This window comes from Cheilinus undulatus, linkage group 6 (genome assembly GCF_018320785.1).
Source record: "Cheilinus undulatus linkage group 6, ASM1832078v1, whole genome shotgun sequence".
Lineage (NCBI taxonomy): Eukaryota > Metazoa > Chordata > Actinopteri > Labriformes > Labridae > Cheilinus > Cheilinus undulatus.
In genome coordinates this window covers 1,103,893-1,119,680 of record NC_054870.1, presented here as the reverse complement: position 1 = coordinate 1,119,680, position 15,788 = coordinate 1,103,893, and the positions used below count along the sequence as shown (strand labels likewise).

General features: G+C 41.8%; 1 protein-coding gene across 9 annotated transcripts in view; it reads right to left on the bottom strand.

Annotated features, from left to right (window-relative positions):
• The window catches only part of birc6 (baculoviral IAP repeat containing 6), a 195,757-nt gene that overhangs the window by 102,916 nt on the left and 77,053 nt on the right, over positions 1-15,788 (bottom strand). For all 9 annotated transcript variants that reach the window (XM_041789459.1, XM_041789462.1, XM_041789463.1 and 6 more), the window contains exons 54-57: positions 13,611-14,484; positions 11,162-11,305; positions 8,977-9,106; positions 81-212 (exon numbers count right to left, since the gene is read on the bottom strand). In XM_041789459.1, coding sequence (XP_041645393.1) covers positions 81-212; positions 8,977-9,106; positions 11,162-11,305; positions 13,611-14,484 — 1,280 coding nt within the window. The remainder of the gene's footprint in view (positions 1-80; positions 213-8,976; positions 9,107-11,161; positions 11,306-13,610; positions 14,485-15,788) is intronic.

Here is a 15,788-nt window from a genome sequence, read left to right as displayed (position 1 = left end):
GTAGCCGGCAGAGTTTGGCATGTTAGCTGATGACTCGGTTGCTGGTGGACAGGGTATGTGTATGGAGCAGATCCAAGTACCTGAAGCCACAACAACACTGTAGTTGTCCTGGAAGCCGCTGTCTGCCTTCATCTTCTCCTTCTCCTCATGATTCTTCTTCTCCTTGTCTTCCTTCTGCTCATTGATCAGTTTAGCTGTGATGCTTGGCGTGTCTGTGGTGGACAAAGAAAAGAATCAAATGAGTTATGTATTCTTCTGGTTCTCTGTCAGTTTGTTTGTTCTTAACAGAAGCAGAAATAACACACGAGTCCTTTATTTCATCCCTAGAGAGAGCTGAGATCTGTTGAAGATGACTTTTGACATGGACAACTGAAATTCTTTACACCAGAATTAAGCTGATTGTTATGTTTTTAAATGTTACTGTAACTCCTGTGTAATTCTAAATTAAGGATGAAGATAAGGCTGCCCACTAGCCTATCACTTTTCTTCCTTGTACATCTTCAAAATCCCTACATCTTTAAGTGCCTTGATTTTACCTAGTCATTACTGTATAGTAGGATTCGGAGTTAATACGGTAATACCATATACCGGGGTATTAAAAAATAGCCACGGTATTGCCTCAATTACCGTCATTAAGACAGGACCATGTGATGAGTGCAGGTTTTTAAACAAATGCCTTGAAAACGTGTCTCTCCACCAGCAGCACCACTGCCAGTGTGTGAAGATGCTTTAACATGATATATGAAATCCTGCTTATGATTTCATTTCAATTTGGCAAATGATGAAAGCGCTCAGAGCTATACCGGAGTTTTTAAACTCATGGCAACAGAGTTGTCCCGTGCTACACAACGCGAATATAAATAATTAAGGCAGATCTTTATCTGTTTAGAAGCACACGGGACATTGCTTCACACTCATAGATGCTGTGTTATAACAGTTGAGGATTTTTATTTTAATTTTTCCTCGTACAATAGGGTAAAGATGTCATATATTTAAGGTATTACGCACAGAGACACAGAGAGAAAGAGAGTGAGGGAGAGAGACAGAGGAAAAAGGAGACGAAGGATGAGTTCATTCTGCCTTTCCTCTTCTTGCCTGTAAGGTGTGAAAACAAAGGCTTCAACTTAAAGTCACTTCCAGCTAGAAATGAGTGATATCATATGCCGGGGTATCAATAAATAGCCATGTTATTGCTTTAGTCACTGTCATGAAGACAGTACTGCTTAAAAAAGCACGTTTATTAAAAAAAAAAAATGCCTTGAGAGTCTGTGTCCATTCCAACTGTAGCACCACTGTGTCTGTATGAAGATGCTTCAGAGGTGATGAAAGAATTTCTACTCGATGACTATAAAATGCTCAGCTTTGGTCATTTAATCCAGTATTCAGGCGTTCATTTAGTGTATAAAATAATCCATAACGTGGCTCCTCCACCACTGAAGAGGTTTTTAAAAGGGGACATATTATGCAAAAATCACTTTTTCAGGCTTTTCCAGTACCAGAACCCCCCCACCTTTCAGAAAATGTGTGCTGAAACAAACTGCTCTCAGATTTTCCCCTCATGATGTCATGTGAGGAGTTAGCCCGCCCCCCAAGTTTGGTAGGCCCTCCTCGCTAGGAAGAGAGATCTGCCAGGAGAACCACATCCATTAAGCCACATCCATTTCCTGAGAGGGGTGTGGTCAGGGGCGGAGTCTCCAGCTCACCAACATTTAAAGCCACAGACACAGAAGCAGCTGGTTCTGAGCAGGGCTGAAATAGAGGGGTTTTTAGACATGCAGAAATCAATACTGGAGTGTTTTTTTAGCAATAAACTTCACAGGTATGTTTTTGGGACCTCTGAGACCGATATAAACTTGTCGTAAAGTGGTAAAATATCTCCCCATTGAGGTTCTAGCGGAGGATGTAGTATCCTTAAGCGTGGCTCTGCTGTTGCATCATCTGCTTTTCTTTTAAAGCTATCAAAGCATGGAATAATCTTCCAACCAATCTGAAACTTTGCACAGACGTCCACATTTTCTCTCAAGAGGTGAAAAAAGGAATCCATCTTATCAGCATTAATCAAAATCACTATTTTATAACTATGAAAAATATCACATTTAGATTTAAATAGATGTATTCTCCTATCTCTTTGCCATGTAATATATAATGTGGCTGCAGAAATGTGTGTGTGTGTGTGTGTGTGTGTGTGTGTGTGCATGCACCAAGCGGCAACCTCTGGTCCTGAAAAATGAAGCCAATGCGGAAGTGCAAAAAATTGCTATATCGTGAGAGTCCACTTGAGGCAGGCTGCAGGAACAGCGGAAGTCCCATCTGGACACATGTTAAACAGCCGGTTTTGACACTAGAAATAAACTGGTTTACAGCCTGGTTCAAAACACCAAACGTGTCTCATTAGCTAGTGTCTTATTGTGCTCCCACTGTTCGGGGGGTGAATTTTTTTGTACTATGATCGTTTGGATTATATTTAGGATGAAAGCTGATTGGCGCGTCTCATTTGATTGACAGATAACTCAGCAGGCAGAGGCTCCGTTTCTGTCAACCAGAATGCTAGCTAGCAGGCTGACAGGAAGACACGCTTAGTGGGCGGGCTGTTAGGTTGATCCAAAGTTCGGTTGTGACCGCGATTTCAATATGGAAGCCTCTGTGGATTGGCTTCAAGAGCCATTTGTGTCCGCCTATTGTAAGCAGACGACTGATGTCACACGGGGTTTGTACAATTCTTTCTACAGTCTATGTCATGCACATGTGCGTAGACATCGATTGGCTCAGTTTTTCATTGTCTTTATTTACCGGTCCAGGGACTACAGATGGAAATTAGCTACCAAGCTAAATCTGGTACAAAGCATCTTTTCTCTTTTTGAGACTAATGTAATTCTGTTGATTGTCCCAAATAAACTTAATAAACTAAAGTCATTCTGGTATGCCACTATTTAGATATTGTAGGTAAACGCTCAGATCTTTTTTACTGTTTCATTTTATTTTGTTTACCTGAAACCACAAAAACAGGTCTACGGCAGCCCTGCTCGAGGGTCTGTCGGTCTTCAAGAGTAACCAAACTCCACAACACTCTTTTCTTTACACTGTGTCATTACAGCTTACCAACATCTTCACGCAGCATGGAATGCTTGCTGTCCACACTGGAGCGGTCAAACATTTTAGTCTCTGAAAACATCAGTTCACCATTTGTTAAAATTATGACATGTATCACTTTATTTTCAGATAAAGAAAGGGAAGTACGGTGTTCTGTATTGGCATGCTTTGACAAAGGTGAGCTCTCTAGTTTGGCCTCCATGCAAGCACGAGTCCGAGAAAAACGTGGGAATCCCAGATATGGACATGATTTATACAGCGCTGTTTCCCTTTTGTAAAAACAAACTAATACGCTCTGTGAGAGGGAAAAGAAAATAAAGAATAATCCTGTTAGATACTCCTGGGGCCTTCTCATTACCTTCTTCCCCCATTCCTTATCCAGATCACTGTGAGTTAACAGCCAGAAAAACAGAAACTGAGCAGTGAAGGAAAAAGTTCAATGCTTTGTGCTGGATTGCTTGTGAGATTTGAGAACACTGTACTAGGATTCAGAGTAAATAAGCGAATTTTGTTGCTGACAGTGTAAGAGATGCATGCTTGTAGGGCACAGTGTCAGCAAAAAGCCTGTGGATACGGATATTTAGCAGTGTTGTTTATCAATTTAGGTCCAGATCTCAACTTCGTCTACATTTTGTCAGAAATATGTAAAGTGACTGCCATCTACAGGCTGAAGCATGCTAGTGCAGTGAATTTTTCTACCACATGGAAAGCTGTTCTTGGTGGAAAGGGGGTTCTTGCTTTTCTCCCAACCAGCGTAAGCAGGATTTTGATTTACCACCTGGTTCTATTGCTGCCTGTGAAGCTTGACTAACAGCATGTAGTTTACCATTGGTTCTCAAAATGTGTGTTATGTTTTGTTGCTGTGATTAGCCCGTAGCTAATGTGACAGACACAAAGTTTGTTCATCACCCTCTGAGGTTTTTTAAGGTTCCTGTTTTTAAAGGATCTTCCCTTTTCAGTGACTGTCTCTAGGCTGTCGCTCAGATGGATCTGAGATAAACCCCGTGCCATGGATATGTGAAGCAGTCTGACATGGCAGCAACACTTCCATGGTATCAGTGGGCTTCACCAATCAGAGACTCTGCTGTCATACTCTCAGATTGTGGGTAGTGTAGTTCTTTGGTTTTCTGAGGGCAAGGATGATAACATTACTCTAATTTCAATGGCTATGACATTATAGTAAATAATTATATACTGAAAAGCAGCATGGACTGATTGATCCTTTAACACTTCTGTCCATTTTATCAACGTCTACCATTTTTAAACATTTTCTGTCTGAATCTTTCTGTACTTTCATCGCCTGTGTTTTTACTCACTGTGGCTTTGTATCCCATATGTCAATTTTTGTAGCTTGATATAAAAAATACATTACAAAAAAGTGTATTAAAAGGAAATATGTACTGTAATAAAAAGGAATACCATGTGTCCCTGTCAAATACACTAACACATAGCAGCAGTTGTGTATCAGGGCTTCTATCTGTTGTTCAAGGTCCCAGGAGGGGAGCCATTCATCACGCTGTACTGCTGACCTTTATGGCCAGCTCACATCCAGAGAATTAAACCACAAGGGCACATGCTTGAAGCACAGAGTGGACGTCTAGGAAACATTTTCTTCATTATTTAGCCTGTAATTAAAACTGCAGCCATAACGGTTTAAAAACGGCGCCCTAATCATTCACCTCTGAATAAGGCTAAGGTTAAACTGAAGGCTGGTTTCAGGAGTGCAGCTGCGTCAAACTCAGGCATGGACAGCCAAGGACGTAAAGGGCAGAGAGGAAATCAGGGAGCTGCGCATATGAAAATTAAAAGCACAGATAAATAACCTGCTCTATGCACTACCTCATCTGAAGCTATCGTCCAATTAGCAAACTCAACCTGGGAAAGGGCGCCAATTTCTTAGTAATGGTGACGAAGGCAGCTGTTAAACAACTTCCAGTTTAGACTCCATGTATTACTTAGGTCTGTGTCATCCCTCAGAGCAACAGCTGAGTCTGAGCTCAGTAGAAAATACATTAGTTATACAGCAGCCTCACTCTGGATCACTGCAGTGGTATAAGCCCCAAAATAAAAACAGGTTTCTTGTCATTTGCAGAAATCAAGGCTGTTATTAGGGATGCACTACACCGGATTTTTACTTATATTTGATATGCTCATATTATTAAATTAACTACTGCAGAAGTATTAATGTAGTTCAGATCAGGGTTATCTGGTTTTGGATTTTTCATCAGTTTCTATTTTTACTTGGTTTTCTCTTACTGTGTTTGATTTCAGTTTAGTTTTTATTAGTTTTGACTGCTGGTTTGTTAATTCAGTTTTTAATTTGTAAAAATGCTTCGTTTTAGTTTAGTTTTTATTAGTTTTAGTTTTTTACGGATAGATGTCAGGGCTGAGTGAGTGTCACGCTTTTTTAAAAACATATTCAAACAGGCTACTCTTCCCTTATCATTAAATAAATAAATGATAAGGGAAGAGAAGCCTGTTTGAGTACGTTTTTAAAAAATGTGACACTCACTCAGCCCTGACGTCTATCCGTGATGTTTGAATACAACTCCAGACATAAAACTACCACTGTGTGAAGTCTTAACCAATCAGATCAGCCCATTTTACTCTCCCCAGACTCTGGTGTAAGTGCCAGTCAGTCTGGATGAGTCCAAGACTGAAACTAAGGAGATTTTGTCTCCATTTTTATTCTATTTAAGTTGGTTTTGTAAGTGATCTATACAGTTTTAGTTAGTTTTTGTGTTTTTGGAAAAGCTTAGTTTTTATTTAGTTTCAGCTAACTAAAATGATTTTTGAATTTTAGTTTTAGTTAACTATAATAACCTTGGTTCAGACCTGAAACTTCAGTTCTTCATGTACTCTTTAAGGTTTAAGGATGAACAAAGAAACAAACTTCAGTCCTTAAAAAGACTTTAAAATTTAAGGAATCAGACTTTAGCTTTGTTGGACCTGCCTAAACCTACACTGATTTATTGGTGCGTAAGGTCAACAGAATACAAGCTGATATATACGGCCAACTTATCGGTTGTAAATATCAGCCAAAAAATACTGATCTGATCCCAGTGATGTCACCCTTACTGTTATAAATAAATAATCTTACTAAAGTCAGTATCAGCAGTTACATGTTGATACTGGCAGATATTACATTTACTGCCAGTATTTCCAGCTGATATAATGGCTGTACATAACAGAAAAACTACTAAGATAAAGCTTTTATTTGTTCTTTTTTTCCCCATTCCTCAAATGTTGTGCTAACTACTGACGTTTTATGCCTCAGCTGCTGCTTGTCAGGACTGTCTCAGAAAATCGAACTTTTTATTTTCAAGTATGAGCTGAGTTAAAAGGAGGGCAACATCTAAGATATCTCAAGGCACTTCAAATTCATATCGATCCAAAATTGGCTCTTAAACACGCGCTAGTGTCTTTTAGACACTGTATAGTTGTTAAACCATGACTACATACAAAGCACACCTCTGAGCTCCAGCGCATCATCTGGGAACCAAATTTTTAGAATACTAAAACTAAATCCATTTAAATTTCAGTGATGGTGAAGACAAATTCGTCTATCTTACAGAACACTTGAATATTTTTATTTTGTGGAGGAAATTCCCTCTTTTCTTGATCTTGGAGGGTTATCATCTGTATTTTAAAGCAGTGATGAAGGTAGCGATCACTGCTGGTTGAGCTATGTGGACACATGGCACACTGTCTGTTTATTCACTCGTCTTGACAGAAACTTTCTGCTTTCAGGACAATTTAGAGACAAAGACAGCAAGCAGAAACATTAAGTGCTACCTCCTGTTTTTCCTGCACTGGTTTGGATTTCTCATGCTGCATGGATCAACTGTGCAAAGTAACATGATGTGATTGTGAACACAGCCACACTACTTTAACAAACAGGGGGTGGTGTTACAGCAGCTTCATCCTGAGCTACATCTGTCTGGTAAACGCCGGTGCCGGCCCAGCACTGGGGGGTGCATCTAGTCCATGTCTGGGGGTCTTACAACAACAAAATAAAAACTTCATTTTCCAGTTGATGAATTCTTCTGGAGACTTTCACAATATTTCCATCATTTCACTAGAGACTCAGCAGGAAACTGGCGATTTTAGGTATGACTGTATAGTTGTATTGTAGACTTTACTGCCAACTGATCTCAACGATTTGTGTAACCCATTAGAGACCACAGTCTTTACCCGACATCATACCGCTGTCAAAAACAGATGATGTTACCACTGGAGTCTAAGAGCCACAGCAGTAAAACCTTGTAACATCCATGAAAACATTTCACTTGGAGCCACATTTCAGAGGCTCCAAGGTGCTGTGGCTCCATATTTGTTGTTTAAGATGCTTGTCAAAAGACATTAAGCTCAAACATTGTTTAAAATTTAAACTCACAACCAAAGGGAACTGAAGCCTGAGTGGAAATGCTGAACACAAGCAGCAGGTCTGACCTGTCTCACTGGGATTGGGTCCTGATGTGTGCACAAACAGCAGCTGTGGGGCTAAACAATATTGATGAAGGCTGAAGTCAGGCTTCAAAAACAGTGTTTGATAGTAATTTACTGTGAAAGCTGCTGTGAACTCACAAGCTCACAGGATGGTTCACACATTTCCTGACAAAAGCTGCAAATCTTTTGGTACAAACAACCGGCAGTGCAGAAATCCTGTAACGATGTGGCTGAACCATAACCTTTAACTATCTATGTAGATAATACGTTAAACAATTCATCTTTGTATTGTTAAAGGTCACACATTTTACTCTTTAAGACAAGATTATATCAGTCTCAGAGGTCCCTAAAACATGCCTGTGAAGTTTGTAGCTGTTAAAACACTCCAGTATTGATTTCTGCATGTCTAAAAACCCCTCTATTTCAGCCCTGCTCAGAACCAGCTGTTTCTGTGTCTGTGGCCTTAAATGTTAATTAGCCGTCTGACTCGCCCCTGACCACACCCCTCTCAGGAAATGGATGTGGCTTTCCTGATGTTACAGACACTTTTATCCAAAGTTTTGAACCATCAGTGTCCCAGACCGTAGTCAGCAGGGTAACCCACTAAGCTATCCAGCATCTCAGCTGAGGGGATCAGGAGAGGAGGGCGGAACTTTCCTCCCAGTGGGGGAGGGCCAACCAATCCTGGGGCCGGTGCTTACGCCCCACGTGAGGTCAGTAGGGTTAAAATCTGAGAACGGCTTGTTTCAGCAAACATTTTCTGAAAGGTGGAGAAGGGGGGGGGGTCGGATTTTTCTGGTACTTAAGGGGATTGTGGACAGGCCAGAGACACAGATTTGTGTTAGAAAAGCCTGAAAAAGTGATTTTTGGATTGTATGTCCCCTTCAAGTAAAATAGATAATTTCTTTAATCAAGAATATGCGAAAAGTGATGCTAAATCTGTTAGCCTATCAATGACAATGTCCACTGTGTGTTAGCATCAAGCTAACAAACTCATTATAGTGCATCTCTTAGAATCTTCCAATTTTTCTCCAACTATAAAGTTATTTTCCTAGAACTGCACATCCCTGATAGAAAATAATCCAGATCTGTGTTTCAGTATTTCAGAGTTTATTTTGCATGTTTGACTCGTACTCATATGTTCATGTGTGCTTTCATGTTTATTTGATACGTCAACGTCTTTGTTTCTGACATTCTGTGAAACAAACTTCCCTATGGGACAACAAAGACTATCTCACTCGAGTTTTTGAGTAATGAGTGACTCTTGAATAGTACTGGCCAAATCAAATCGATAAAGGCTAGAACCTCAAAACAGCTACCACAAAGTCTTATTCTACTGAAAACACCAGTGACTCCACTGTCTATGAGGGCATAAACTACTAGATAACTTTCTTTACCCAGCAGCCTGTTGGAGTGAATGACTGAGGCTCAACATACCTGAAACCCGGTCCAGGACTTCAGCCAGTGTAGTGGAGATAGGCAGATGGAGGGTTCGGTACTTGTGTCCCGCTCCGTACATGGGATGCTGGATCATGTGGCTGGTGGCGTTAATGCGTCCTTTATATAACTGAGGAGAAAGAGGACAACTCAAATTATAATAACAACATTAAATTCAAAATAATCAAGAACTATACTTTGAGATAAGATCTCTGAAGTTTTCCCAGCAACACTGAGGAAAAGAACATCTTTCAGCATCACACTGACATAATGGTGTTAAGCAGCTGTGATATTCTGGCTTTGTCCCATGACTAATCTCCCTTTATCTTAAAATTCAAATCTTGAGTATTTTAAGCTGTTTCTGCTTCATTTTGGATTTTTACACAGGTTTAACTGATTTCCAGTTGGACCTGGTAGCTGTATTTACATTTGGGGCTTCTTTCACATGTTCAGGACTCAACATGGGCCTTCTGAGTATGTAGCCCTCTAGGAAACTACCTATGGAAACTATGAAACTACCTATATGCCTACCTGACAGTACACTTATACATTTCACTGATACCTAAGGCCAACACAGTATATGATTCATACTGCTGATATCTCAGCTGTAAATATGGGCGGGAGTTTTCAGAACTGCTAGTTTAACTGCTGACCTTAATCCTGAAACAAGGCTGATAAAATCCAACCCTGTGACCTTGCAGGAACCAGCCTCACAGGAGCATTGATCATCCTTTAACACTCAGGTAGCTTGTAGTAGGTCCACTTTGAATGGTTATGAAATAATGAATACTAATCAAATAAACACTACACTAAAGCACACATGAAGGAGTGAGCGGGCGGCTTTTCCCGTCTGCCTCCAAGCTCTGTCCATGTTGATGCCTTGACTTCTGCTGAGTCTCTCTCAGTAGCTGCTCTTTAGGACTTTTTACTTTGGACAAACAGAGCATTGGACTTCTAGACAAAGTCAACGAAACACAGACAAAGGCCCTTACATCGCCATCGTTAGAGCCACACCTCTTTACTAAAATCTGTCTGTTTCAAGGAGAGTCATCTACTCAGAATTTGGATCTTTGAACCACTGTATTAAGCTGGCCACAGCCTGAACTATTCCTTCATGTTTGCAATCATCTATCAGCCAATCACAGTCTTATTTTTACCCACATGATGCATATTATTCGTCTGTTTCACAGCCTTAAACTTTGATTTTTCTTTTCATGACCAAAAAGTGGAAAGAAAGAGTCGAGGTTTGCCAAATAAAATTTAAAAAGCCAACCTCCCACCACAGTCTGGGCAGCGGTTGTTAAAATACGTCATCTGGACCAACCAGACGACCTTGTTGACCACAGCTCTCTCTGTAAGCGGCCAACAAGGAAAATAGCCCATCATTCTGAGAACAACATGACAGAAAGGATGTGAAAATGGTTTTCTTCGGGTAATTAAAACTCATTTTTCAAGACCCTGCCCTCACACACACACACACACACACACACACACTGCCACTTTCCTAAAAGAGAGCTTGACAGACAACTGATCACTGGGTTGATAAGATATTGTTCATTAAAGCGTCAATGAGGACACTGGCATGCATCCATCTAAGGGGTTCTCAGAGACAGGAGAGGAGGTTTTTCTATCATACTGCTTCACTGTCACCTTGTGGGCATAGTTAGATACTGCAATGAGCTCTTGCTCTCTTTCCACACCATCAGTTTGCTATGGAAGCCCATTTCTGCCAAATAAAAAGGACAAAATTTGAAAGTAAGGCCATGCTTGAAAAAATGAATCCTAAGTCATAATTCCAGTCATAACACCCTAACCCTAACCCTCCATAATTAACCAGGGAGCATGACATGCCTCGGTTTCATTACTCAGATTGGACCATCTCATTACCTCTGACAGGCGTGGCTCAAGCTACATGTGTTTGAGTGAGAGCTCAGTAACAAAACCAGTACAATCCCAAACTCCTTTATATCCATGGTTTATTCAGGAAGAGCTCTAAAATCATTCTCTGAAGATGCATGTAAAGATGTCAGCTGTGTCTTACATTGTGTCAAACTAAGAATGATGTTTACTTATGATACAACTGCTGTTGGGTAACTGTTACTCTAATGGAACAGAAAACAAGTCAGAGGGGTACCCAACTGAAAGGTAACAACTGGGAGTGGAGAAAGCAAAGAGAGTTTCTCACCGGGCAGGGAGACTGCAGGAAGACTGTGACTTTCTCATCCTCCAGCATTAGCTGCAGGAAAAGCCTCCGGATGAAGCCTGATATGTTTCCAGAGATGGGGACGTTTCCTCGCTGAGGGGCAGACTGGAAGAGCTCACAGAGTACCTGCAGACAGAAGATCAGGTCTTAAAACAAACGCAGTTTTTAATGGGACTATGAAGGCTTATTAGTAGAGATCAGGTATTATAAACCAGAGCCTTCAAGAGGAACGGAATACAGAGTGTATAGAACACAGGCTTTGACATCTTCTTTAAGGACAAATGGGCCTCGCCAGGCTCTGCGCTGTAAAACATCCTGCTGAAGTTAAACAAACTGTGAGGGACAATCAGTTTGCATTGATTTTGGTTGCCACAGTAAAAGCAGTACGTCTGTCTCTTTACCTGTCCTGGGCTGTTCATGAGAGCATAGTATTTCAGGATGTTGGAAAACTAATTTCTCTTAGGTCAGAGATATACTTGCTGTTAACTACACATTCACATGATGACGGCCACATGTGTCATGCCTCACATCCTAAAACATTAAGGTGACACAGACATGAGACAGAGGGTGTGGATGAAGGGTTAAAAGCCAAGCCTACAACCATCCATATCTGCATGGTGTGTCACTGTAACTGTACAGACATAAAAGCCTGTCAAACTAGCTGGGACAGATCGGTTCTGCTGTAGAGGTCGGCTAACCTGATATGCCAGCTAGACCGTTTCACTGCATGAATATATTCCACATTCATCTGTGAAACCTCTCACACAAGGAAGGGCAGGACTTTTCAACATTTGAGCTCCAGTGCTGACCAGATCCATGCAGGAATTGAATAGAGAGGTCGTCTATGACTACAACTCATGCTGAAGCTTATTGGGAGACGTGTAAAAACACTGTCTTTGATAAGAGAACCATCAGTCTGGGTCTTGACTCTCTTCTTATAAAGAAATGTGGTTGAGGTCTGATTAAACTGTCACTCTTCTACAGCTACATCCAAGATAATCACTACCCTGGCCACAGCCAAACATCAGCTTACAAAGAACTATAAGTCACCCATAGCGATTGCAAACGTATGGCCAAGCAGGCCGCGTCAGCAGTAAAAAAACAATCCTATCGGTCATATAAAGCTTTCAGTATGGCTTTTTGCTCGTTTTAGTAAAGAAATGTGGTGCTAGATCTGCTGTTGTGGCTTCATCTGAGCTAACCGAAGCAGTGGTAGTAACCATTATAAACCGCCTCACTGTAACACTCACAAACTCATGCCCAAGCAGGCTGTCAGAGGAGTGGGAACATTTTTTCCACCATGAATAGCTTTCAGTGCATTTCTCTGCTGTTTATTTTATACAGACATGTAGTCCAGCCCTGATTAAAGTGCTGCTATACTATAGCTACATCCCAGCTACAGCAGTAGCAGCCGTTGCTAACAACACAGCACAACTAAACATGAGCTGGAGCTAACGCCTGGTTCTTTTTCTGTTGCACTCAAATGTTGTAGAATTGAGCTTTGTCAGATGATTCCATCTGCTGTGCAGGGTCAGAGGTTGACACAGAAACATGAAAAGCAAAATGAAAACAGGGCTGGTGTTTATTTTAACGAGTGACCCTGTAAACTGGTGACTTTCAGCCAAGTGTGGCTCTGATTATATTTGTTTTGTTTCTTAGTAAAGACATATCCTAAATTTTGTCTAGTAGAAAACCACATAAAGAAGCACTCAGACGGACTTTCTTTTTCCAACAGCTGCTGCAGCAATGACTTCTAGGGACAAATTCAGCTGAGAGTCAAATACTTAAGTCAATAATTAAACCCTAACAGGACTGTTATGTCCATGAATGGAGGAAAATATCAGAGCGACAGTGCAGTGTGTTCTGACCAAAGGACAACGGTCTGATGTTACTGTTATCATGTTTCTGTTGAGGTAATTCTCAAAACTAACAGCATAGCCTCCTCGGTGTCTCCATGTTTGTGGTTTACATCCTGCTCAGCAGGAAGTTGAATACGGCCTGAGATCTCCTGGACACCTTACATAGGTTTCCTCTACGAACATGTATCATGCAGAATAAATTGAATGTGCACCTAAACTCACACCACAGCCAGATACACACATCTGCAAGGGAAAACAGCAAGTATATCTCTGGCTTTTGACTCCCTTTAAAGAGGAACAGGATTTATTTACAATACAGAATAAGAAAGTGGTTTTGTGTTTGTTAATAAGACACTCCAAAGCTTTTTGGAACAGCATGAATTATATTTTGGGTTGCTTGAAAAAAATCCAAATAAGGATTCAGTCAGTCTCTTGCACTTTAAAAGATTCAGAGGAAAGTCACCAGCTTTAAAAAGATATCATTAGCAATCTTAGTTGTCAAAACTCAGCTCCTGTTGCCCCACAGACATTGGGCTCTCTTGACATTGAAACAGTGAAACGTAAAAGCAGACCTGTGCCATGAGCCGCTGGTTGTTTGGGTGGCAGGAGATACACTGGAGGAAGAAGGCCACGGTGGCGTTCTCCAGAGCTGTCCTCTGCTGGGTGGTGAGTCCTCCTGCCTGTCCAGATGAGGCCAGGGAGTAGCGGGACCCTGAAGGCTGAGGTTGGGGTGGAGGGGGACCTGCTGCAGATCCAGACCCCAGAGGCTGACAGCTTGCGTTGGCACCGGTACTGGCACTGGCACTGGCACTGGAATGACACAGCAGGAAAAGCAGTGCGGTCCACAGCGGGTTCACCTCTGGTCCTCCTAACCAGTCTTTCATGGCGTGACTGTTGCCCACTTCAGTCAGGAAGCGGAGCACCGGAGCGGCCAGCTCTGCAGCCAAAGGAGGCCGACTGTGTGATGCTGATGAGGATGAGTGGTAGTGGTGGTGGTGATGTCTTCTCTCGGTCTGAGCGGCGGGCAGAGGCAGATCTGCACTGGCCAGGAGGCTGACACAGAACTGGGCAAGGCTGCGCACCAGCAGTGAGGGTAAGCCTGAGTCCAGCAGCTGCTCTATGGCCCCTGGAGACTGAGAGGCAGCAGCCAGCGTGGTTAACTGGGACTCTGACAGGTTAATGGGGGGTCTCGCATGCTTGGAATCATCGGTTAGGCCTGCAGCGTTGGTGTTTGCATCGTGTTGCTTTTTGCCGTCGTCGGTCATGGAAAGACGGTGATGCTGGGCTTGAGAGTGACTGACTGTGGGCGCTGAAACGATCCCCATCCAGGACATGAGCAGGGAGAAGTAGCTGGGGTGGATGTGACACATGGAGCACAGCAGGCTGTCCACAGCTTTCTTCAGTACTATGTTGCACGGCAATGACATGGACCAGTTATACAGCAGCCTAGAAGAGAGGACATGATTAAAACAGGGCCATTATATTGACTCTATAATTATTTCTTCATATCTTCATGGTAAGCTTGAAAGGTCAAACTAATTCTAAACACTACAGATATAACTTGTAATGTACTATTGAAGCCGATGGTTCTCATCTGTAAGCCGACACACTAGATAGACTATGTCATAAATCCAATGCATGGATATTTCACATTCAGCTGGGAAAGCTTGCTATTAAGGCCTTTGGGCCTCTCGGAAGGTGACTGGATGACCATTCTGTCCGTCACATTCATTACAGGCCAATCAGAGCGACAAAAATGTGACTTAGTAGCACGCATGCGAAGCTCAGCAACAAACCCAGAAGGAAACTGTGGATTAAACGCCACGTCCGGTCGGGAAGGGAGCCTTCGTGTTTTCCTCTTTGGTTTATGTTCTGACATGACTCAGTGTGCCCACAGCTTCCCATCCGACCCCCAAAGAAGAAATTAAGTCAGAAAATGTGCTAAGGAAAAATATACACTGTTGTTTTCAGGGTATCTTTTCTTTTTTTCTTTCCTTTGTTTTTTAATCTCTATAGATAATAAAGTAACCCCAAAAACTAGATGGTCGAGTGGTTTAAAACGCGCACCATGTATGGGGGCAGCCCAGGGTTCAAATCTGGCCTGTGGCCCTTTACCGCATGTCTCTCCCCACTCTCTTCCCTGTTTCGGAGTCTATCCACTGTCCTCCTCTATCTAACAAAGGCACAAAAAGGCCCAAAAAATATAATCTTAAAAAAAAATAATAATAATAATAATTGAGATGGTCTTTTTTTAAATACTGGCTTACTGTTTGAGCAGCTGTACAAAAATCCACCTATCGGCAATAATCAGCAGCAAGATGCACGACAAACATGAGGCATCAGTCTATTCTTGATTAAAGATGCCGTTTTCTGCATCAACTCTACATTTCAGGTGCTTTGGGAGTGAACTTTTCCCTGAAGAACTGAAACAAAACCTTCATGTTTATTCACCAGTTACTCATGTTTTGTGCTGCTTACTTGTGGTGGGACACGTATATTCCAGCAGCCCCCTAAAAGCACACATCTACCCCCACTCCTGAGCTGTCTGACATTGGGATCCAAGTCAGGTAGAAACCAGATGCAGTGCTCAGCTACACTCATCTCCATTGCTTCCTTCTAGTTCTGAATAAGGATTATTAAACAGTAAACCAAAGCTCTCATTTCATGGACGAATTTCACACAATGATGGAGAAAAGTTTCCAAGCAGCAGCATTCTGCATGGACCTGGAAGACAACTTTTAACAGCTTTT